General features: G+C 41.1%; 2 protein-coding genes across 2 annotated transcripts in view; both read left to right on the plus strand.

The window, feature by feature from the left end:
* Positions 1 to 1519: 1519 nt before the first annotated feature.
* Positions 1520 to 14102, plus strand: LOC131581276 (collagen alpha-1(XXIV) chain-like). The gene is made up of 4 exons (XM_058843362.1): positions 1520 to 1658; positions 7188 to 7249; positions 13421 to 14047; positions 14092 to 14102. Exons 1-4 carry the CDS (start codon positions 1603 to 1605, stop codon positions 14100 to 14102), a joined length of 756 nt encoding a protein of 251 aa, XP_058699345.1. The 5' UTR covers positions 1520 to 1602.
* A 34-nt stretch (positions 14103 to 14136) lies between these two features.
* The window catches only part of LOC131581217 (collagen alpha-1(XXIV) chain-like), a 113551-nt gene continuing 105176 nt past the window's right edge, over positions 14137 to 22511 (plus strand). The window contains exon 1 of the mRNA XM_058843249.1: positions 14137 to 14706. Coding sequence (XP_058699232.1) covers positions 14155 to 14706 — 552 coding nt within the window. The 5' untranslated portion in view covers positions 14137 to 14154. The remainder of the gene's footprint in view (positions 14707 to 22511) is intronic.

A 22511-nucleotide genomic window follows, 5' to 3' on the forward strand; every position in this document is an offset into this window, starting at 1 on the left:
GAAGTAGCTCTGCAGGGTCTTACTATGGAAGGGAAGCAACTGAGGTGCAGAATAGCATCGTCCACTCCTCAAAAAAAGGAGCGCAAGAGCTTCCAGGTAGAGGGACACAGGGAAGGAGAGAAGGAGCATGCCTGGCACATTCCTGACCCATTTGTGGATACATGACTCAGAGATATGTGAGCTGTGTGCAGTGAGGCAATGGAAGGGCACAGGTAGCCCTTCCCCTGGCCTGTGCCTCCCCATGGCCAATGAAGCTGTCCCAACAGCCTGAGGACCATGTTCAAGCCCAGCAGGGGCTGGAACAAGGACTCAAGGAGCAAAGTGCCAACAAGAAGTCAAGAGTCCTACTTTATATAGAAATATATATATAATATACAATTTTTGTCTTTTTCAGCCTTTGTTTTAACACCTCCATTGTTTTCTGGTGTTTGGGAATATCTTTGGTTGTATCTCGACATCATTCTTCAACTTACCTACAACTGGAAGGTATCTGCTGCGTGTCATGAAGGTCTTTGCATGATACAAAATCCTCTTGTAGCACCCCGAAAGAGATAAATACTATAACCCTAACTCACATCAGATTTCTTCTGAAGTCCATGGAAGTTTTGCCTGAGTAAGGCTTCAGGACTTGACCACATGTTTGCTGTACAGTGTGTACTGCAATGTCTGGTATTGTTTAACTCTACCGTGTTTGATTTTAGCGACAGTTTGCATAAAGATGTCTTATGGGATAAAGTTACAAATAGGCTTTGTTGTGGGGACAAGGTAAGAAAACGGGAAAATAAAGCTAAAAATACCTTTGTCTCTCTAGGAAGACAGTGAAGGGTGTCATATTTCTTTGGCACTGTAATGCTACTAAATTACATCTGCTCCTCAAACATTTTTCAGAGGCAGTCTTTCTAGACCCAACTCCAATTATAACTGGAGATACAAAACGTCCAGCGCACTCAGCTTTTTGTGTTTAGATCACTTCATCAACTCTCCCCGCCCGTCCTCAGATTTTAATTTAACTTGCAGTTTCCTGCTGAGTCTCCCCAGCTGGAGCCCAGCGGCGGCCGAAGGCTCTTCTCGCCCTCCGGCTGTACCGAGGGCATCACCTGTCCCGGCGCTGCCGCCGCACCTGGGCCCGGGCGGGGCCGGGCTCGGCACAGCGCGCCGGCGGCTCCGGCGGCTCCGGCTCCCCCCGGGCTCCGGACCGGCTGCGGGTGCGGGTCGGCGCCGGGGGCAGCGCGCACCATGCGGGGCCGCGGCCCGGCCCGCCCCGGGGGCCGCGTGTGCTGATGTAATCGCCAGGCAGCCAGCGCTGAAATTCAACACCGCGGCGGGCGGGAGCTCCGCCGGTGCCGGGGCAGGCGGTGCAGCGCCGCTCCGCCGCCGGACTCCGCGGGCAGCCGCGGGGCGCCCCCGCCGCCCGGCCCCCGGCGCCCCCCCGCCCGCCGCGCCGCCCCCGCGGGCTGTACGCGGGCCGGGCCGCCCTCGGGCTTGCGCGGAGCTCGGCGGAGACCTCGGGGCCGGCGGGCTTTCATGGACAGGAGCTGACCCTGCGGCGGCGCGGCGCTCGGCTTTCCCTCGGATCTCCGCTGCCCGGGCAAATGCATACAAATGCATTTGGGAGCCGAGAGGACAAGGCGAGGACGCATCTCTCCCGCGGCACAAACGTAAGCGGGAGCCGGCGAGACGGGGCGCACCGCACCGCCACCCGCCGCGGGGCCGGGAGGGGATGGGGCTGCGCCTCGCCTCCCGCCGCGGCCAGGGGACCACGACCCCGGCGGCCGGTGTCCCCAGCCCCACCTCCCGAGCGCCAGCCGCAGCCCCGCAGGGTCCCCGGTGCCCCCGGCGGACCGGCGGGGTGCTGGCTGCCCGGACGGAGACCGCCTGTATCGCTGGCCGTTCCCGTCTCTCTCCTCCGCATCCCTGGTGTCGTTCTGGATGCGCTCTGTCCCGTCCGGCACCCTCGTGTCGTCCTTCCCTCGCCCGCACCGGGCAGCCTGGCTCTGGTGTCCCCGGGGAGCGGGGACAGCCTGACCGAGAGCCCGTGCCCCCATCCCCGAGGGGGAACGAGGATCCCGGGGCCCAGCCTCCCGCGGTGCCCGCAGTAACCTGGCAGCTCCTGCGCCCCTGTGCTACCCAGCTAGTGAAACGCAACAAACAAGCAAGAGCCTGTAGAATTTACGCTAAAGAGCTAAGGCTACTCTCTTAATACCAGCCATAGCCAGATGAGCTGCTCTGTATTCACATGCTTTTGCAATTGGCTGAGGTATTTCTAATGCATCTGTGGTGTAAAGGGAGAGCTCTGCTCTCTACAGTTTACCTAAAAGCATCAGTAAAATGACTGTGAATCTATGATAGTAGTAATGATATTATAGAGGTTACTTGTATGTGTCTCTCTTTGCAAAGGGCTGATTTTAGTCTGGCTGTGTCTTAAGTTTACTGAGCGTTCTGAGCAGGACAGAAGAATTTGTTTAGTTTTGTAGTGAGGATTATGCTGCTAAAGTGTGCCTGGTATAATCTGGAATGCTTGTGAGCAGTTAAGGGGCTGCCTGAAGGTGGCCTTCCCAGGAGATCTATTCTTAATGGCTGTGTCTTTGGGACTTCTTAAGGAATTGTCTGAGTGCAATTTCAAAGAATGGTTTTATTTGAAATCTGTGAAGGAGTATTGCTGATGGAGAAACATAACTTGCATTACAAGAAAGAGGTACAGTAGCAGAGATGCAGTTTACTCAAGTTCAGAATCTGAGATAGCTTCAGAATATATATCTATATGGTTCTCTAATGTTTACCTAATTTACTTCTGTAGAGAGCGAGCAAACTAGTCACTTGCCTGTATTAAGAAACCAGAATTCCTTGCAAAAGGATCAGGTTTCCTGAGCATATGTCAAACCAGTAAATCCCTTGCAACTTCAACCACCTTTTTGAAATACCATTAGGTCAGGCCTGTATAGGGGTGTCTCTGCAGGTTAAATAAATAAAACAGCTGCATGACTTCTAAATCTCTCACCCCATTTATTGACAGAATATTTCAAATATGAAATTTGAATTTGTGTCATCCTTGTTTCTTGCAAGCACCAAGTTGTACTACATTTGAAAAATAATCTACAAAATATACAGAGATAAACCCTGTGAAGAGTATTTTCCATTAATAGGAATTCAAGCTGTATACTTTTACCTTCATACAGAAAAAAAGTAGTTTATGCTATCTGGAGAAGAGAACTAGTGTAAGCATTCAGAGATTTGCTCATAAAGCTGTTCTAAAATAATGTATTTTCAAAGTTTTTTGTTTTCTTTTAGAAATACTAACAGAGTTGACTGTTCTTCTGGATGTGGTAGTTTCTCATTTTAAGCCAGATGCTGTCCAAAGAATGGGCCACTTGGCAGGGAGTTTCCTTTCTCTGAACCCCAGCCCTGTTGTAGAACTCTTCTTAGGCCACTGCTCCTCTACCTCTTACCTCACCTTATATTTCTCCTGTTTCCCATTCATTCAAATTGTGAAATTTGGCAAAGGACTCAGGAGCTTCCCCCCCTCGCTGGCAAATTGCATGGTGCCATCTGTGACCAAAGGGCATGTTAGTGTCACACCAGAGAGGTCTTTCAGGATGTTGTGTCCCCTCAAACTGTGTTGCTGATTGTTTTTTTAAAATTTGGGAAGCAGCACTGGACCTGCTGTCTAATTTCATTGTAGCAGGAAAAAAGTTATATTTCTTTTTATATCTTGAAAGATAAGGTTTATAACATCTTGAGGTCTTTGGGAGTTCCAGGGCATCTCTGTCCACAAGGTGCTGTGACCTTTTCAAAGTCCTTCTCAAGCTTGATGGATCCAAACTGTGCCATTCTCCTCAGCAGTATACTCACAGATACAGTGAAGGAATGTATGTGGAGCAGGTGCTGGTGCTGATGGGTTAAACCATCACCCCTGAGGAGTGCAGGACTCAATGCACCTGTGGCAGTCATACTGCAAACTAGTTTACTTGCCTTTCCTAGTAACCAGCTAGTGGTATTTCTTCCTTTAAACTTGAGATTTTGGAAACTAGGCTGGAATGAAGAGGATACTGCTGTATGCTGACCAAACCTGAGCTCTGTATGCTGCTGAGTAGTGTTCAGAGGGTGGAATTTTTCATTGTAGATTGCTGTGAAGCTTATCAGTTTTTCTCATTCATCCATCACCCCTAATGCAAAAAAATGTTATGGATAGTTGCTGTCAACTCTGTAGGGAGAGGCAAATAGCCACAAGATGTCAAAGATTATCAGAAGGATAAACTCAGTTTCTAGTAGTAGAATAGCTCAATCACATTTGGTAGCGCCTTCCTCCAAAATGGAGGATAGTGGCCCTCAGCATAAACTTGCATGTAAAATAGAGGAGATGAAAAGGCAGGAGAAGGAGAGGAAGTTTAAGAGATATCCCTTGGCTATGTCCGAAAGCCCAGGTATTGGAGCAGCTTCAGGTGTGATGTTAAATGGGGAAAAAATAGCCAGCATTTGGGTCAGCTGAAGTATTCCATGCCAAGTGATTCTGCACTTATCTATTGGCATGTCCCACCATCTCCAAGAGCTGTACACTCAGCTGAGACAAGGAGCCAAGCTCCATGCAGCTATGGCAGATGATGGGTCAAGCCACATACACATTATGCAGCAGGGAGCCTAGCGTCTTCTGGCTGTGCTGGTGTGAGTGAAGACTGAGAACTGACTGCTCTGCAAATGTACAGAGTAGTGATCTCAACCAAGAGGGAGGGTTTGCCTGGATTAGGTTGCACATGGTTTCATTTACAAAAAATTTAACTTGTGAAAAAAGAAGGAAGTCTCACTTTTCTCACGCATTAGAGGACCCCCAGCACTATGGTTGTCTCTGGTCCCTGTTTTTTCTCTTAGCTGGTAACTCATCTGTTCTTGACATTAGCTGGAGAGCACTGTGTAAGCCAGACGTTTGTCTTTACTTCTCACTAAATGTTTCTGTATATCCTGTTACATCTGTGTAATTTACAGCCTTGGGAACATTTTGGAATTTCTTGCTTTCCAACAAAGTTTGCTGGGAAGTGACAGAGGCAGGTACCTGACACACACACAGCTTTGTACCTGGCTGGTGTATTAGAAGAGGCTGTTGTAATTATTAGAGGAGTCATCTTTGTTTTTTGGGCTCTGGGGTTCTTTGAGCATCTGTATTTTGTAGCTAAATAAAATATTTTATGTGATTTTTAGTGGCAAATCCATTTTGCACCTTTGACAATAATAAGGGTCAAATAAAGGGTTGTCCTGAGTTTCAGCTGATACAGTGCAATGCATGGACTTTGTTTCTGGCACAGCTGTCTCCTGTAACTGAGCTTCTCACTTGATCAAAAGATGATGTGATGCAGAAACTTTGAACTTGCATTCTGGTCTTTAGAACTCTGAAAAAGTTGAAGTGAGTGTCCTGTAGCAGATGAGCTGTTTGGATAACAGTCGGTGTTAGGTCTTTTTTGGGAGTGGCAGAACTGTTCCAGTAGACATTTCATGGCTGTAGCAAGGGAAAGCTTGAAGGGAGGAATAGCTAGGGACTGTAGTGGTGGTTAATTAAAGAACATGCCCCTACAAGCATGTCAGGATCTGTAAGGCGTAGTTCCACCTTTCCCTCCCTCTGTGATCAGAGCTGAAGCACTGATGTATATTTTTGAATATCCTGTATGTTCTGTGCATTTTCTTCTCAAAGACATGAGGTATCTACCATTTTTCAGTGGCAATGATGACTATCATGCCTTTATTCCTAAATTATTCTTTTGTTCTGTTTACCAAAACTTTAGCTCTCACAATATACAAATCCACTTGATAAAACCAGGTTATTGCTCTGTGGTTTTCATGCACTTGGATGTTTCTGAAATGTTTGAATTCCGAACTCTTTAAAGAATAGTAAGACTTTTCATGAAATACTGCTGTATGTGTGTGTATGCATATGTACTTATACATACCATATATATATATATACATATCATATACTGATACATACCATATATATCTTATTAAAGTTATTTTTGCTATGTTACTTTCAAATACACTTGATTCCAGAAACTCAAGTGCTCTCTGACCTGGTCCAGGAAACATTTTTAGTCACTGTAGCATTCCGTATTATGAAAAATTGTTGAGGTTACATGCATTAACGAGCAAGAGGCTTGAGCTGGGGCTTGAGTGTGAGTTGTTAGTATCAGAACTATATTTCTGATATTTTTGAAATACTTCTTAGACCTGAGTAGATAGAGGTTACTGTAATTGTTACATGCATCTGTGCCCGGTTGTCCGACATTAACAGAAAATATATTTCTCATTTATTAAAAGATTCAGTCATTGATAAGAGTGATTAGATGTTAATCTGGCTAATACAATAATTAAAAAACAACAGACAATGTGTTTTTAATCACAGTAAAAATGTCGTCTGTACAGCATTCATCATTTCTAAAGTGAATTTTGAGCACATAATCTAGATCAATCTTATATATGTTTGTTGGAACAACTGAAACATCAGTGTACTATCAATATTATTTTCATACTAAATCCAAAACACAACACTCCACCAGCTACTAAGAAGAAAATTATCTCCCTGACTGAAATCAGGGCAGTGAGCTTATGATAGCTATCAATATAACACTTTTCTACATGTGTGGAGTTTTAAGTTGAAATGCGACAGGACTTTTTTTACTTTGTGAAGAGGATGACTTGCTTGTAGCATGATAAAATTTTATAATACAAGAACAAAAGTTTTACACAACATTTTCACTTATGGGAAGATGATGTGATGTAGTGAGAAGACTGATAGGAGGTCAAAAGTATCTAAAGTATCTACTGATCTCTACAAGAATTAACTTGTCATTTATTTTATGGTTTCTTTATGGTAACGTTTTTTTCTTTCCAGGAAGAAATTTACTACGTAGCAGCATTCATATTTGAAAGCTGCTGTAAGAAAATATAAAGCAGATGCAGTCATTTTATTAATAAAAACCAGTGTAAAATATATGTGCTATGTTTGAGGGCATACACAATCTCGATCTTTGTGTGAAACGCCTTCTCAGTATCAGTGGAAAGTTGTACAGTGCGATGGCTTTGATTCAGGACTTGCTGAAGTCAGTGGTATCCTGCCATTTGGTTCTTGAATCAGGTTTCTAATTCCTTGGAGTTCTGAAAGTATAGATGTTTTCTCACATATTTTTTTTCCTTTCTTTCTCTTCTAGGAAAGCTCTCCTTTTTATTGCAACATGTATAGCTGTGGGTGTTGCACAAGTACCCAAACAAGGTGAGAATGCTTTGTTTACAACAAGACATTTGTATAATATGTTAGTAGATGAAAAGAGTAAATGACTGTTGTTTCTTGTGACTTTAGGTTCAGTTCATTAATTCATATGACTTAAAGAAAATACCAATTACAGCATAATGAGAGCAAAAGTTTAAAGTACCAGTTTGGAAAAGATGACCTTTTGAAAATTACTCAGATTTTCTGTCTATGAAATGGCTTACATATTTAAACAATCTCTTCATAAAAAAGAAGCCTTGTACAGTGAAAAGGCTTTGATTGTGTCTTCACTGCAAGTGGGTGTCCTTGGGGGTGGCAAGCTGTGACTGAGTTACCTTTGCACTTAAGGCAGGCAAACCACTGTGCATAATAAAGGCTGGCATGGCTAAATCAAAATGTGAAATTTGGTATTCATTTGGTTTTGCATTCGGATGCAGATGTTGTGAGGAAATAGGGTTGTCTTGTTTTTAGTTTCTTTTTTAATCTGCCAGCTGTTATAACAGCACCAGATGTGCAGCTCGCTCTGGAGACTGCTGTGGGAATGATAGTGTTCCGAAGTGGTGGAGGCTAATGTGCCATTTAGTCACTTTTACTTGCCATGGGAGTGGCAGCATCAGTTCTCCAGCATGGTCTGTGGTGTACAGGTGAAGCGCAAAGTAGGTCAGCCTTGGCTGCCGAGTGTGTAACTGCAAATACTCATCTGAATACAAACAGATGGGTTGCGTGGTTAAGACAAGATTCATTCCTGATAATGTTTTGCTAGAGCCCTTTGGGATATCTCAGCAGCTTCCCACCATTATTCTCACCAATGCATTTTTCCTGTTTGTCATTCCCAGAGATTGGCAAAGCTTGGTTTTTCCTTCATTTGTAGATTCTTTGTTTTGCTTCCCCCCCCGTTGCCTTTGTAGTTCTGCCCTCCAGTGTTGCCCATTGCTTGCCTGGTAAGACGGGTTGTTGATTTTTCACATCCAGCTCAATGGGGGCCATATGCTTTTGCGATGATGGGATTTTCCCGGATTTTTATAATAGCTGAGCCAAGTTCTCACTGGAGGAGGGGCAGCACTGTTAGATGTGTGTGGCCTGCCTTGCTCCAGGCCTGCAGGGATGGAAAGGGAAGAGGCAGTTTTAGGGAGGCAGTTTGCAATTTCCTGGTGTAGCGGGAGCAGGTGAGGGATGCCAGAGACAGCTGTGTGGTGACAATTTGAGTGCCTTCGTCCCGCCGGCCCACCCTCCTCCTCTGTAAAAATGTTTACTCTCACTTTTCATGACCCTCAGCCTGAGAATTGCTTTTCTACTGAACCTGCAGGCGAGGACTGTGAAAGCAGGACTGGGGGTGCAGCATCACAAGGGAGTGGGTGGAGACTGAGTCTTACCTGCCTCTTGGCTGAGAATGCCTCTATGCACAGAGCTTTGCAGAAATGGGGTAAAGCCTCCAGTCTCAACACGCTTATATTGAATTATTTTTTATTTTGTTATCAGCAGATGAAAGAGTTTCTTTTCCTTTTCTATTACTATTTTGTTGTAATTGTTATTTTTGTTATTCAGTGAACTTCTAGATAGCCATATGAGAAGCTTTACTGAATGGAAAGTCTTCTCCATCCTTGATGCACAAGTGCCATACATGAATTTATTTTCTTTAAATGCTTGCTTGGGATCAAAATTATGCATTGAACCTTGATGCAACTTTCTTCCCATGAGTGAATTGGGTTCCTCTTGTACTTTATTTGCACAGTGTGTGAACAAAGTTTGAAAAAGCAGTTCAGAGAAGGAAACCTCCTCAAAAAAAAAAACCAAAAGAGCATTTTAAGTATATCCTTCAGTTTCAGTATATAAGCTGCAGAGCTGCATTATTGCATTTGTGGTACTTAGTCTTTGTCCAAGAACAGGATTGTGTGCCCATTAGGAACGTGTTAACACTTTGGTTTTTAAACTTCCTTGGCAGTTGTATTTTGAAAAAACCTGTATTCTGCCAAACACGAAGATGCTCGCTAATTAACCTGCCTTCTCTCCTGAGTTGAGGAGAGAGCCTCTGCATGCTTTAGCTGAGAAGATACACGTTGTGCAGTTTGATATGCTATAAATCATGTTCAGTGAAGTATATATAAAGATACAGTCTCGGTCTTTAGGAGCAGTACTTTGAGTGGACACACACAATCAATGTGTCTTGCTGGCTTTCCTATGCCAGTCCTCTGATCTGGCATGTGGGAGAGCATTTGTTGCAGCCAGGTATCTTAATGTATGTAGTTGCAGATGCATCATCACCTAGAAAATGGGCGATCTCATGAGTAATTACTCTTGGTTCTGGTGGAACTGATTGATGAATGATCCTTGTCTTTTCCCTTACCCACATTGGAAAAGGGAAAGGAAGAAATGTGTGTACTAAGATTGCTGAATCAGGGAGAGCATCTCAGAGATCCTGCCTTCAGAGTAGTTGTGAGTATGGAGCAATGTGGGAAATGAACAAGAGGGCCTGAATGGAATATGCATGTGAAACAATCCAATAGTCAAATCCCTTCATCCCTCCCCAGTTACTTTGTGGGGTTATTTTTGTGCCACACGAGCATCAGAAGGTTTTTTGCCAAAGCTGGTGCTAGTTTTTAGCTTCCCTCATGATGCAGTAAGGTTGTGAAATTTTCAAGATCTCCTAGAAGGTGGAAGAAAAGTACTTGACACCAAAAACCCCAAACAACCTTTCCTTCAAGAAGTTGAGCTGTTACAATTTGGGGGACTAATGGGTTGAATAAGCAGTAAGTGAAGACAGATGTTTTGCAGACATGGGTAAACAAAGAAAACTGACAACTGATAGGTAAAGCAAATAGTGGTTGTCATGGTGGGAGGAACAATGAGAGGGTTGCCTGCTCCCAAAATCCTGTGTGCTGCCAAGAGCTTCTGAAAACCTTAAAATAAAATAAAAATGCTTGTTGGACCAGAAATGAAATGACTGGCCAAAAAAGTTTGGAACAGCCTTTTGGCTTGACAGTGGGTTAACAGGCAGCAAGTCAGCAAGGAATAATTCCTTTATACTTTTTTGATGTAATTTTTCACACAATATTTATTTGTCTTTAGCTCTCTCAAGACCTGTTATTGTTTACAGAAATCTATTTGCAGAATAGAAAAAAAAATAGTCTTATTCCTCATCATGCTCACTGATGATTTTTTTTAAAATAACCTTTAAACTTTGTGCTCTTTTCAAATCAGAACTGCCAAAAATTTGGCAATTTTGCTTGTAGTTTTCCATTTAGTAGTGATAGGCTTGAATGTGATTAAGCTGACTGTTTTAAGCAAATTTAAGCTTTTTATTTTAGATTTGAATTTGTAATACTTGGGATAGATCACATCTATTACTATTTTTAAATAAAAATAAGTAACTAAATTTTTTTAAAAATACAACTTCTTGCCCAATATTTCAGGTTAGGATGTGATATTTAGACACAACCTTAGGCTGGACTAGCAGCGTTCTTGTGCAGTCAGCTGGCCCAGCCAGCGTACAGAAGTAGTGGAGCAGTGTATTCTGCCTTGGGGACTATTTGCATGAGTAAGACTGCATTGCCCAGAGCTCAGGACCTGTGTTTCTTCCCAGCTTCCCTTCACAAGGGCAGTGCAAGCACGGCTTTCTCCTCCAGAGCAACAGGAGAGCAGGCAGGACAGGGTCCTGGGAAGGAGTGGTGGTTCATTAGCGGATGCACTGTGCTTCGCAGCTCTACTATAACCTGACCTCTATTATCAGCCTGACAGATAAAAATACAGCCATAGTGAATTAATTGCTCTGAGGCAAAACATCTTGAGAAATTGGCATGCACAGGACTTTCTGCAGAAATACTCTTTCTCCATACCTCCGTCTGCACTGGCTACTCGCCAGGATAATCTTGGCCCGTCAGTGAATCTCAAACATGACTAGAAACACTACAAGGTGTGTAATTAATTTTCAAGATGTACAGTGCATTCAGGTTGATGCTTTTGGTTCCAACTTATAAATCACTCTCAAGGAAATCTCAGGCACTTCTCGTAATTTACCACTGAAACTAAGCCAACATCTGTCTATTCTTAAAGTTTGCTAGGAATACATTCAGTAAACAGAGAAAGGGAAACTGGGAAAGGAGACCTTTTTTCCACTTAAAGCATAAACATCCATTTTTTTCAGTGGCTCTTTTAATATAGCAGCAAATCCTTAACTTCTTTACTCTAAATTTTTGTTGTGCCATATAATAGTTTTATTCGCTCATTATATGCATGTCCATAGCAAAAGTAGCCTCAGCCAAATGCTGTAGAAAGTGCCTGTGTCTGCCCAGCCAGTCTTATTTGATCAGTGCAACTGTTAGATACCACAAGTAATTTTTAATATAGTTGTTTGACTGCAGTTTTTCCAGTGAGAGGTGGAAACAGATGATATTGTGCTGTGCGATGCTGTTTATGAAAACTGCTCTTCAGTTTCCTCTTGTGAAAAAACATCCAAAAATTTAGGTTAAGGGGACCTTGAACTCATCTGGTCCTAGCTCCTGCTGAGGTCAGGGTGAATGTTAAAGTTACTTCAGGTTGTTGGGTCCTGTCCAGCTGGTCTTTAAAAAAATCCCCAAGAATGGCGATTATCCAATGTCTGTGCCCCGTGGTCCATCACTTAACCACTTTTGCTAGAAGTGAGTGAGAAAGCTTTTTCTTTTTACAGAGCTGAATTTTTTTGTGCTGCAGCTTGTGCCTGTTACTCCTCAGCTTTTCTCCGTTTTCCCTATGGCCTCAATTCAGATAATGGACAATTTTATTTAGATTTTCCCTGTCTCTAGGCCAAGCAAATGTTGTTCCTTCAGCCTTTTCCCATGTTGTATGTTTTAGTTCCTAATCTTGTTCCATATTTCCATGGCTGCATTTTGATTCAGCATCTGCAATATTTCTGCACCTTTCATGAACACTCAGGCAGGCAGTTTTATCAATCAATCAAACAATCAGTGCCATAAATCCTATCTTGTTTTGAGAGCCTACAAAAAGGCTCCTGGGCATGTGTAGTTTAGCTCCTACTTGAGCCTTTGTAGTGTTTCAGCTGCATCAAAAGGGATGTAACAGTGTTTTCATATTCATCCTGAAGGAAGATGTCTAGGCCCACCAACTCCAACTTGCCCAAATCTGATTTAGGCAATAAGAAGTTAATTGGGTCACCTTCAACTTTTGATTTACCCAAAGGTGGCTTTGATTTCTTATCCCAGGACAGATATGATTTCAGTTTATCGGGATGATAGATAATTGTGTTGTTTCTACCCATTAGGTGAAGATATTTAGCCAGGAGAAACTGAGGAAAGGCTTAAAGGACATGGCTCACATTGAATGAGAAACTAGAGAATCCAGCAGTGAATAAACCACTTCCCTGTAGGAAGATCTATCCAGATTTCTGCATGTTGAAGCCAAATCTGTAGAACATCAATCAGCTGGACAGCAGACTGTTCTGTGTCCTCAATGTCTCCTGCTGTGGCTGCACTCTTAATTCAATGTCGTGGTAGCTGCAGCCTTGTGCACTTTATGGGGAGAAATGAGCCAGAAGGCAGGAGCACTAACCCTTGGGTCCTGACAACTCTGCTCTTTCCTTGCTCCTCACCACTTCCACTGCTCCAGAGTTCACTTTATCCATGGCTCTAACAAGTAAACTGTGCAGGAGAAGGAGGCGTTACTAGGCTATAAATAGCTTGTCCCTTCTTATAAACAAAGCAACCCTTCCCTCAAATGATTTGATTTGAACTTTTCAGATCAAGAGGAGCAGCATGGATTTATTGCAGAAGGGTTTTTTTCAGAAGAAAAAAAATTCTAAAAAAAAAAGTAATTCTCTGCTCAAAGAGTAGACAGGAATAGCCAAATAAATAATGAACTAACCAAAGTGTATTCACTGATCACTGAAAAGTACAAAGAGACCAGATGAGGATTTTTCACTTGCATTAGTGAAATAACCTGCAATGGGCATTTTGTGAGCCTTTCTGTGTGTTTCATTTTGTTGGTTGTTTTAAGATGGAAATTTTGCCCTGACTTTATTTGCTTGATTTATGTGAAAGATTGGTGCCTTCCACTAGGGATTTGGTGGCCTTACTGTGTGAAGAATCTGAGAGGTACGGATTTGTGTGTACATTTGTTTATGTGGATCTGAATGTATGAGTTTTGTAAATGGAATCAACAGTGTGCTTTTATTTCTTTTTACAGCAATAGATGTTCTTCAACAGCTAGGCCTTGTGAAAGATGTCCAAGAGCCGTCAGAGACAGCAGTGCCCTCAACATCCTCCCTGTTACCTCAGGGTGTTCGTCTAACTGCATCAGGAGTGGTGCTAAGTGATGATGCCCATGTTGAGTCCCCCATCACTCAAGTCATACCACCAAATCTAGGGCATCAGTTCACCTTATTGGTCGGGTTGTACTCTTACAGAGTCAGCAATGCTTTTCTTTTCAGTGTCAGGAACAAAAGCAGACTGCAGTTTGGTGTCCAGCTGCTCCCAAGAAAGGTAGCAGTGTACACTGGAGGGAAGCAGCCCGTGTACTTTGGTTATTGTGTTCATAATGAACAATGGCATTCATTTGCCATTGGCATTAGGGACAAGACTGTCTCAATGTTTGCTGAGTGTGGAAACAAGTACTTCAGTAGGGAAGTGCTTTCTGAAGTGGAGACATTTGATTCAGAGGGTGTTTTTACCCTGGGAAGGATGAACTCTCATTCTGTTGGCTTTGAAGGAGTTATATGTCAGCTTGATATTATTCCCTCTGCAGAAGCCTCTGCATACTATTGTAAATATGTGAAACAACAGTGTCGCCAGGCTGAAACCTATCGATCTCTGCGTGGGCCCTCACTTGTGTCACATGGGCTGGATGTTTTTTCAAAGATGATCATTGATGAGGAAAACCAGGAAGATATATCACCTTATAGATGGAAAGAAGTATCAAGCATGCCTGTTACCAACCTTGCTCAGATTCACTTTGAGTTACGAAATGCCTCTGTGTGGAAGTTTGCAGAGACCAAACCTCTGTTGCTGGAAGCTTGGCCTCAAACAGAACTCCAGGAGAACACCAATTTGGCTCTTCAGCAGCAGGAGAGGAGCAGAAAAAGAAATATCACTAAAACCCCTGCAGGATCATATCCAAATAGTTTGGCTAAAACCAAAGAAGATGCAGGCAGACGCAGTGAGCCTTCTCTGATCTCCCCTGTAAAACAGAATAAAACTAAGGGCAAGGGAATGGAGAAAGCAAAACAGCATTTAGATGAACCAAACGAAAAGCAGCAAATCTTGAACACAACCCTGTACAGTTTGCCTGCTCAGCTCCCTCTGGATAATCAACTCCGTCTGGGGCAGGAAGGTGCATTTGATGCTGATGAGACTTACCATACAGAAAACAGTTATGAAAATGGTATTGATAATTATGCTTATGACTATGAAGATCTTGGCAAAATGTTTGAAAGGGGAAGTGTCAGAGGTCCAAAGGGGGAAACTGGACCTCCTGTAAGTTATCTTTATTACTCTTTTTACTATATTGCAGCAGCATACATTTAACAGAGGCTTTGAAAGAAACCTCTCCTAGCATGCCAAAGCTGTGACTGCAGTTTCTCCCAGCTGTACTGTACAAATGTTTGTCTGCCTTACATATGTCTCTTTCTTGCATGTAATTTTAGTATAAGTGTCATATAGTTTTATTTACTGTAAGAATATAAAGACATCCAAGATGTTCACATTCTGGTGAAGTTGTAGGCAACCCAGACTTCTTTAAAATTTGGAATGCAGCTGGATGATTGTAACTACTAATTACAGAGACTGCTCACTTAATAAAATTGCAGACTAATTTAATGCAGTTCACAAATAAAGGTATTGGTCCATAAAAAGAGCAACTAGGCTACTTGGAAGACTGACACAGTTTTCTTAGTTGAGCAATGCTGTCAAAATTTATAGTTGTAGAAATAGACCAGCTGCAGAATCTGGTCTGCAGTCATTCATAACTCAAGGTTAATGGGGTCAAGCAAACCTTCATAGAAAATGTTTTTTAGAAGAGTCTTAGAAGATTTTGAGACCTTTTTTTCAGTTCACAGGGTAAGTGATTTTTGATACAATTGCAAAGGTACAGTAGTGTTTTTAATAGAAACTAATTTATTCTTTCTTATTGTGTGCACAAGGCTCAAACTTTTTAATACATAAAAATGTGCCCATATATATGAAGCTACAGACCAGAAAGATCATCAGTTCCTGCTTAACCTGGGAAATATGATAGATCATGCCTTGTGTGAGATTTTGGTTAAAATTTTTAAACTATAGCATGAAGTAAATTATTTCACTTTTCTTGTTTGTTTGTTTTTGGTTTTTAAGTGTTCATCTGTGTGGTCTTTACTGGAAAGCAATTTGATATGTGTTAAGCAGCTTCTAATATATATTTGAATATGCCCATAAATTTGTCTGTTCTTTTGGCACTGAAATATTTCTTTTCTTGAACTAGTTAACTAAGAACCTATTCAAAAGTTCAGTTTTTACTCTAAACAGGATCCAGACACAAAGTAATTGTTACACAATTGAAAAATGTGTTAACGAGTAATTCACACTATTCCCAAACTATTCTTGCTTAATGTTTTTTGATTGTGAAGTCAAGTCTTTTTTCCTCTCTTTGTCCCTTATGACAGTATTTATGTGACATATCACTAGGCATGTAGCTGTCATCAGCATGAGGTTAATTTCCATTTTTGGACCTTAGGATGTTTAGTAACTACTAATGGAAGTAATTTTAGCTTGTTTGTTGTGATTTCAGTCAGTCACAGCTGAGAAAGTTAAATGCCCTCTTTTTCACATGTCACAGAAATGGCTGCTGATAATGTTGGTTGTTTGCATTACTAAGAAACTGCAAGCAAATGCTCTGGGTTTTTCTGGACACAGACACTACACATGCAGTGGCAGAGATGGCAGCTAATTTGAAGGGTTCAGAGGTGTCTGTGCTGCCATCTTCAGTGCCTGTTTTATAGACTGGGGATAGAGAAATTTGTCTTGATTAGGAATGCAGATTGTAGTCTGTAGGGAATATGGTGCATTTGTGCTGAGGTGTTTTGCTGGGTCAGGAGTTTACATAACATGCCTGGGTTCTTAAAGATCTGTGGCAGAGCTGGGAAGTTAATCTAGACCTTTGTGGGCCCTAGATTGGCTGAAGGGCCAGGAGCACCTGCTGGAACAGAGGCAAAACTGAAACACTGCTCTGCCACAGAGGCTGACACCAAAGGGAGGGGAGGTCTCTGCATGAAACTGAGTTGTGCTCTATGGGGATTGTGTGGCTCAGTATCTCCTACTGCTGTTGGCCTCACACTTGAGGAGATGATCTTGCTTTGCTTTCTCTATCTAGTCCTCCTATGTAGAGAAGACGAGAATTAACGCAGCTTTTATTGTGTGGCTCTAACACTTTAGTACATAAATACTTACGGAGTCTTTGCAATGTGGAGCCTAAAAAAGCAACACTGAAGAACTTGAAAACTTCCCTTGCAGCAAAAAGTCCTGATGAGGCATGAAACCCCCTTTTTACTTCTTTTACTATGTTGTGGTTGGTTTGAATCTTCTTTCAAGATTTGAACATAGAAGTTAATGTTCGTTCTATTGGAATTGACAGGCAAGAACTAGCTTTTGTGGTTCTTAAACTACTCAGCTTCTTTTAGCTTTTAATCATCTACCAGAACTGATTCTTGCCTTGTATAATTAGGCCTCTTATATTCCATGATCCCACAGCTGTGGAATTTGCCCACCACTGCAAACCAGGACTCGAGAATCCAGGCTTTCATTTATGGATAGGGTATAAAAAGGGAACAGCTATTTCTTCAAAACTGTTAAGGCCCTGATTAAAATTCTAGCAGTTGTAATGACCACCTGCCCTCTCCCCCCCGTGCCAAAAAGTATAAAGTGAATTTATACTGGAATAGTGAGATTTTCTGAAACACTTCTTTCAAGGGAGTGCTGCTCTGTTCATCTGATGAGCCACTCCTTTTTGAGATGCAGAGTATTGGCAATCTGCAAAGATTGCAAAAATGTGGTGTGCATTTTTAACTGTTTAACTTTCAAGCTGATATTTTTCACTGCACAATCCTAAAGTAGTTTTCAACAACATGATGCATAGTCCCACACTGGTAAAAGCAGAGACTGATGTGAGCTGAAGAGCTGATTTATGCTACTTACTGGTAAGGTAACTTCATCTGCACAGGGTATGTCCTTCCAACAGAAATTACCTAGGAATTCACTTCCTCTATTGGAAAAGCTTTCTGGATTTTCAAGAAAAAAATTCCTCTGCCAGAAGGAGGAGTGCAGAAGAGCAAACGGTGGTGTTCTCTCTAGCTGGTAAAGAGAAGCAGTCAGGGATTGTTGTCCAGAGGAATGGGAAATGGCAAGCCCTGCAATAAGCAGAATTGAGTCCTGGATGAGATGTTCTGTTGAAATCAGGAGGTGTGAGAGCAAGAACATTGACAGAGCAGTTCAGAGATCCTAAATGTAGTGCTAAATGAACAGCAGTAGCTTCCCTTTCGCACTTAGCTTATTTCACTTATTTTTCTCTTAGCTAACCTTTCACACTTCTGTTTATTGCATTCTTTGCTTATTTCTCAGTTTAACAAAATTGCTTGTTGAGGCTCCCCCTGACCACAGTGGATGTATTGGTCACTTAATCCCTTTCATGCATTTCCCTGCCCAGGCTGAGAAATCTCAGTATCTGATGATTCAGATAAAAAGTTTAGATTCTTGCAGGTTTATTTTTAGTAGCAAAAAGTAATGTTATTGTTAAAAATTGAAACATCTAATTTAATTCCCCTAGAACTGCTGCTGTTTCCCTATCTTCTGCACAACAATACTGACAAACTTTAATCCATAACCCAAAGCCATATATATTCCTCTGATGTTGATGACATTGCTTTGACTGTTGTAGGAATTCTTGAAGAGAAAAGGAGACTTCCACAACTGTAAAGAAAGGAGGTTAATCATACAGAGGTGACTGCCTGCTCCAGGGCATTTGGAAAGAGAAATGTGCGGATTTTATTGTTTCCAGCGAAATGCAAATGAAACAAGAATTAAAATAATAGGTGGACATTCAAATTTGGTAGAATCCTTGTTGCTCAATAGTTAAATTAATATCTGTATGAACTGCTTAAAGAAAGTGAACAGAGCACAAAGAATAATTCTGAGTGACAGGATCAGAATTCCAGATGGTCTAAAACTGATGGGATTAAATTTAGTGCAATAATACAGAAATTAAAAGTATAAACAGATTATGGGGGAGTGACTGCTTTGGCAGTCATGGAGATCATAGCTTGGTATCATACAGCAGTGGAGAATAAATATATCTTTCTGCTGTGATGTTTGATACTTAGGAGGAGTGGTAAGTATCAGAGACAGCCTACTTTTTCTAGTGGGTTGAGTATGATGAGGTTGCAGTTTGGGGAAGTGTCCTCAACTTTAGATGAGGAGCTTTAAAAAGGATGTAGACAGATGGAAAGGATTGCAGATGATAGCAGTAATATAGGTATAGTTATAGAAAATATGATTCTGAGCAAAGTTTAAAACAAAAGTGTTTTCAGTAATGAAAGTTAGGAATGAATACAGTTATAGTTTTGCAAAGGGCTACTTAACAAAGGTAGCATTTTGCCTCTTCACATAAAGTATGGCAAGACAGAGAAGGAAACTTTAGGTGGGATAAAAGGAAAACAGCTTATCAGAGTGATTTCTGAACAATAGAACAAACTGTCTTATCAGTTAGAAGTGAAATTTCCTCATGGCGATGTTTTAGAGTGGGTTTGGAGCCTGATGGTGCTGTTTACTTCACTGCTGCACTGCAGGTATTTTGGTGATGATTTGCAGAAAGTTTCATGGGTTTTTTGTTTTGCCTGCCCTCATATTTGATGAATCAGGTGTTAAACTGGTATTTTTCTTTAACTTAGTCTTTTAAAAAATAGTTTGAAGTGAGCTGAGTTTGAGTGGCTGAGATATAGTCAAGAGTCTTTTAAAGAGAAGCTTCATAGTTCCTTCACAAGAGAAAGTTCAGCGGGTAGGACTTAGATATTGAATGGCATGAGGATCAACATGTGCCTGTATAGAAGTTTTAACTACTTAATGCAGAATTTATTTCTGTGCATCTGAAATCTTAGAGATTTGATATATGTAAATGAGATCTTTCCTATTACCTCTGGGTAATAAGTCAAGTTTAAAACACGTGTAACACAAATAACACAGGGCTTCAGTACCTAGGAAAATAATGGAAGTTTCTTCATGTCTAGGAAAGTTCCTTACATTTATTCCAGTGACCATTGGAAAGGCCATGAAAATGTATGGAAGAGTAGCATTTACTTTTATTATTTCAGGATTAAGCAATGATTATTTGGAACTTGAGCTTCTTTGCTCAATAGATAAATGAAATCTTTACAATTCCTAAAGACAGTAATTTGTAGTACCTTTCTTAAGGTACAAATGATCTGGTTTAAGGAAACTGATTTGGTTAAACAATTTAAATTTAGCATCTGTAATATTTATACAAAGTAGCTATTGTTTGTTTGTTTGTTTGTTCAATAGTGGTGGTTAAAGCATCAAATGCTAAAAATCACATTAACATTTCTAATTGCTTCACATTTGTTTAATTACTGTTTCCAGTAGCTGGAAGAAAAGCTATTCAAACAAGTGACTTATTCCTTGGTTTAAGAGAAATTGGCTCACTCTCAGATGTTGATTTCTGTGGTTTACATGGATGCCTGAGAGGCTTAAGTAGCTTCCTAGCAAGTATAAAAATAGTCATAATGATTTGAAGTTGTAGTTGCTTTCCCAGATTGTAGAAATGCACAGGATAGAAGAACGTGTAACTGCTAGCTGGGCAAGCATGTCCAGGGAGACTCAGGTGTGCTCTACTGAAGTCTGCTCTCAACAGAGATGTTGCTCGAGCCGCAGGGAGCTGGAACCATAAGATTAACATCCTTTAGTTAAGGAGAGTCTTTTAATTTTTTAATCAAACATATGGGTGGCTGGGGCTAGCTGCTTATTATTGTGAAGAAGAGACTTCATCTACAACAGTTGACTTTGTAACTTTGTTTTAAAATGCTCTGGGAAAGTGTTATTAATCCCTGTCTGCCTAGTTCAGAATATATTTTGCTGCTTCATTTAGGGATTTCTGAGGGCTTGGTTGTGATTAGATTTTCCTTTTTTTGTGGTTTTGTATGAAAAGAGATAATTATGTTTGAATAAGAGTAATCAAAGTAAGGGTGGGTTGGATTTGGGTGCTCATTTGTTTACTTGCTTTCTGTTGCAAAGGAAGCAGATAGTGTTTTAAAAAAAAAAATTAGAAGCCACATAAGGAAAGGAGTGCTCACTGCCTTCATTTAATAAAACAGCAACAAAGATCAGGGATATTAATATTCAGTAAGATTTTTATTAGGAAAATGCTGAGGTTTAGCTATTAATGGATTTTTAATAAAATGTCTGAAACAGGGATAGAGAAAAACACAAATCACAAAAGAATGCACACTAGTTGCAACTATTTCACTTAACAAAAAATGTTTTCTTTTGTAGTCCCAGGATAATTATCTAATCAAGAGGCATCTCTTAATGTACATTTTGAGAGGAGATACTAAAAACATACTGCTTCAGCAGGGCAGGGTGAGGAGCTCTCTGTGCCCTTTTAAGTGCATTTTTCAAGCTGGACAAGAATGCCAGGTCAAGAGTTTTCTATGTGTATCTCTGTTACATTCCTTGTGCTATAAAACATGGGGTCCTTCTACTTAGAAAAACAAGGATGTTAGTGAGCATTTATGCAATCATAGTGAATAGAGAGTGTCCTATGCTAAAAGCACGACATGTTATGGTTTGATCTAAGGACCAGGGCTGTTACACAGGATTCTGTCTTCTGAATTGCACAGAGAGAAGTGCAGGTATGGGTTTCAGCGTGACTTAATGCAGCATGTATGGACATGCAGATATTCCCAGTTACATTTAAACTCCTACGTTTCTTATGATTAATTGGAGAAGAAATAATTCATATTTTTAGTTCCACAGAACAACAGTGTCTTTCCCAGAACTGTGCATAAGTGGTCTGTATTTTGGTCAAATTAATGTAATTACTTAGATGATGCCTAAATTCCATAATCAGCCCTGTCATCTCTGCAGTGACATTACCTTTCTAAGAAAAAGAAGTATCACTCAAAACTGTAGTTTTTTAAAAATCCAGCTTTTGTCCTAATGAAATATTGCTTGCTAATAAAACCCTCAAGAATGTTTGTCTTTCTTTCCTTCCTCACTTCCCTTTTTTATCTTTTTCCTGTTTTGCAAAACCTTCATGTTGGTCATTTCAGCCACCCTAATGGCCCATGTGGTTTTCTGGGTATTCCTTTCAGCCAGGTGGCAGCACTGTTGTCTGGTGGTGGGCAGTGTGCTACTCAGAGTTTTGCCTGGTGTCTCAGCTTAGAGGGTGTCATAGATAGAGAGCAGGGGAGTGTGAGGAAGCCTGGGTGGAAGAGCAGGTTGAACCCCAAACTGCTACCATCCACTGACCTGCTTTGTGAGGTCTGACTTTCCTGATGCCCATATGCCCTTGCAGAAAGTACATAGTTCCTGTTACAGCTGGGGCTTGCTGTGCAGGCATTTGGATGAGGCTGAATTCACCCTTAAGAACAGCCCATGCCTCTGCAGGACTCTAATTTGATAGGTGAAATATAATATAAGGTAGTTCAGATTTTAGTTTAGAGTGCTCATTTGTGTTTGAGTACAATGAAGCAGATCCTGGGGTTTCGAATCTGAACAGCAGTCATTATATAGGAAAGGAAAGGTTTCTATGTTCAAAACAACTAGATATGCAGGGGCTGTTACACTGTCAAATAGGGTGACTAATAATCTAATTCATTTGCAAAAGGTACATTTGATCATATACTAGCATCTTAAAAAGTCTGCATTATCTTTAAAGAGAATATTCATTATATATTATATATATATAAGAGATATTCATTATATAGAAGGGCAAATGTGCTACCAGTTATTCTTAGTAGAAGCTTTTAACAGGAAACCTTGAACAGTATTTTGTCCACTTTTATTTTCTCTATTTCATATTTGTCATTTCTGCAAGGTGATATCTTATTTTTTCACAGTTATTCCAAGCTTTCTAAAATGTTTGGCATGCCAGCATACTTATTGAAAAGGCTTAATTATTCTCTATCCTTTGTTTAGAATATGTTGCACTTGCTTTCCTCATCGGGTCTTTTCTTCCTTTAGTACCAATACACTTGAGTAAAAGTTACTCTCCAGACTGTTAACTCAAATTTCTCTGATAT

The sequence above is a fragment of the Poecile atricapillus genome, chromosome 7, assembly GCF_030490865.1.
Source record: "Poecile atricapillus isolate bPoeAtr1 chromosome 7, bPoeAtr1.hap1, whole genome shotgun sequence".
NCBI classification, from domain to species: Eukaryota; Metazoa; Chordata; class Aves; order Passeriformes; family Paridae; genus Poecile; species Poecile atricapillus.

Bases quoted from the DNA above. Each gene is read 5' to 3' on its own strand.
- LOC131581276 (XM_058843362.1), top strand. From the start codon at position 1,603: ATGCATTTGGGAGCCGAGAGGACAAGGCGAGGACGCATCTCTCCCGCG. The intron at 1,659-7,187 runs GTAAGCGGGAGC...TTTCTCTTCTAG, and splicing joins ATCTCTCCCGCGGCACAAAC to GAAAGCTCTCCTTTTTATTG. The intron at 7,250-13,420 runs GTGAGAATGCTT...TTCTTTTTACAG, and splicing joins TGCACAAGTACCCAAACAAG to CAATAGATGTTCTTCAACAG.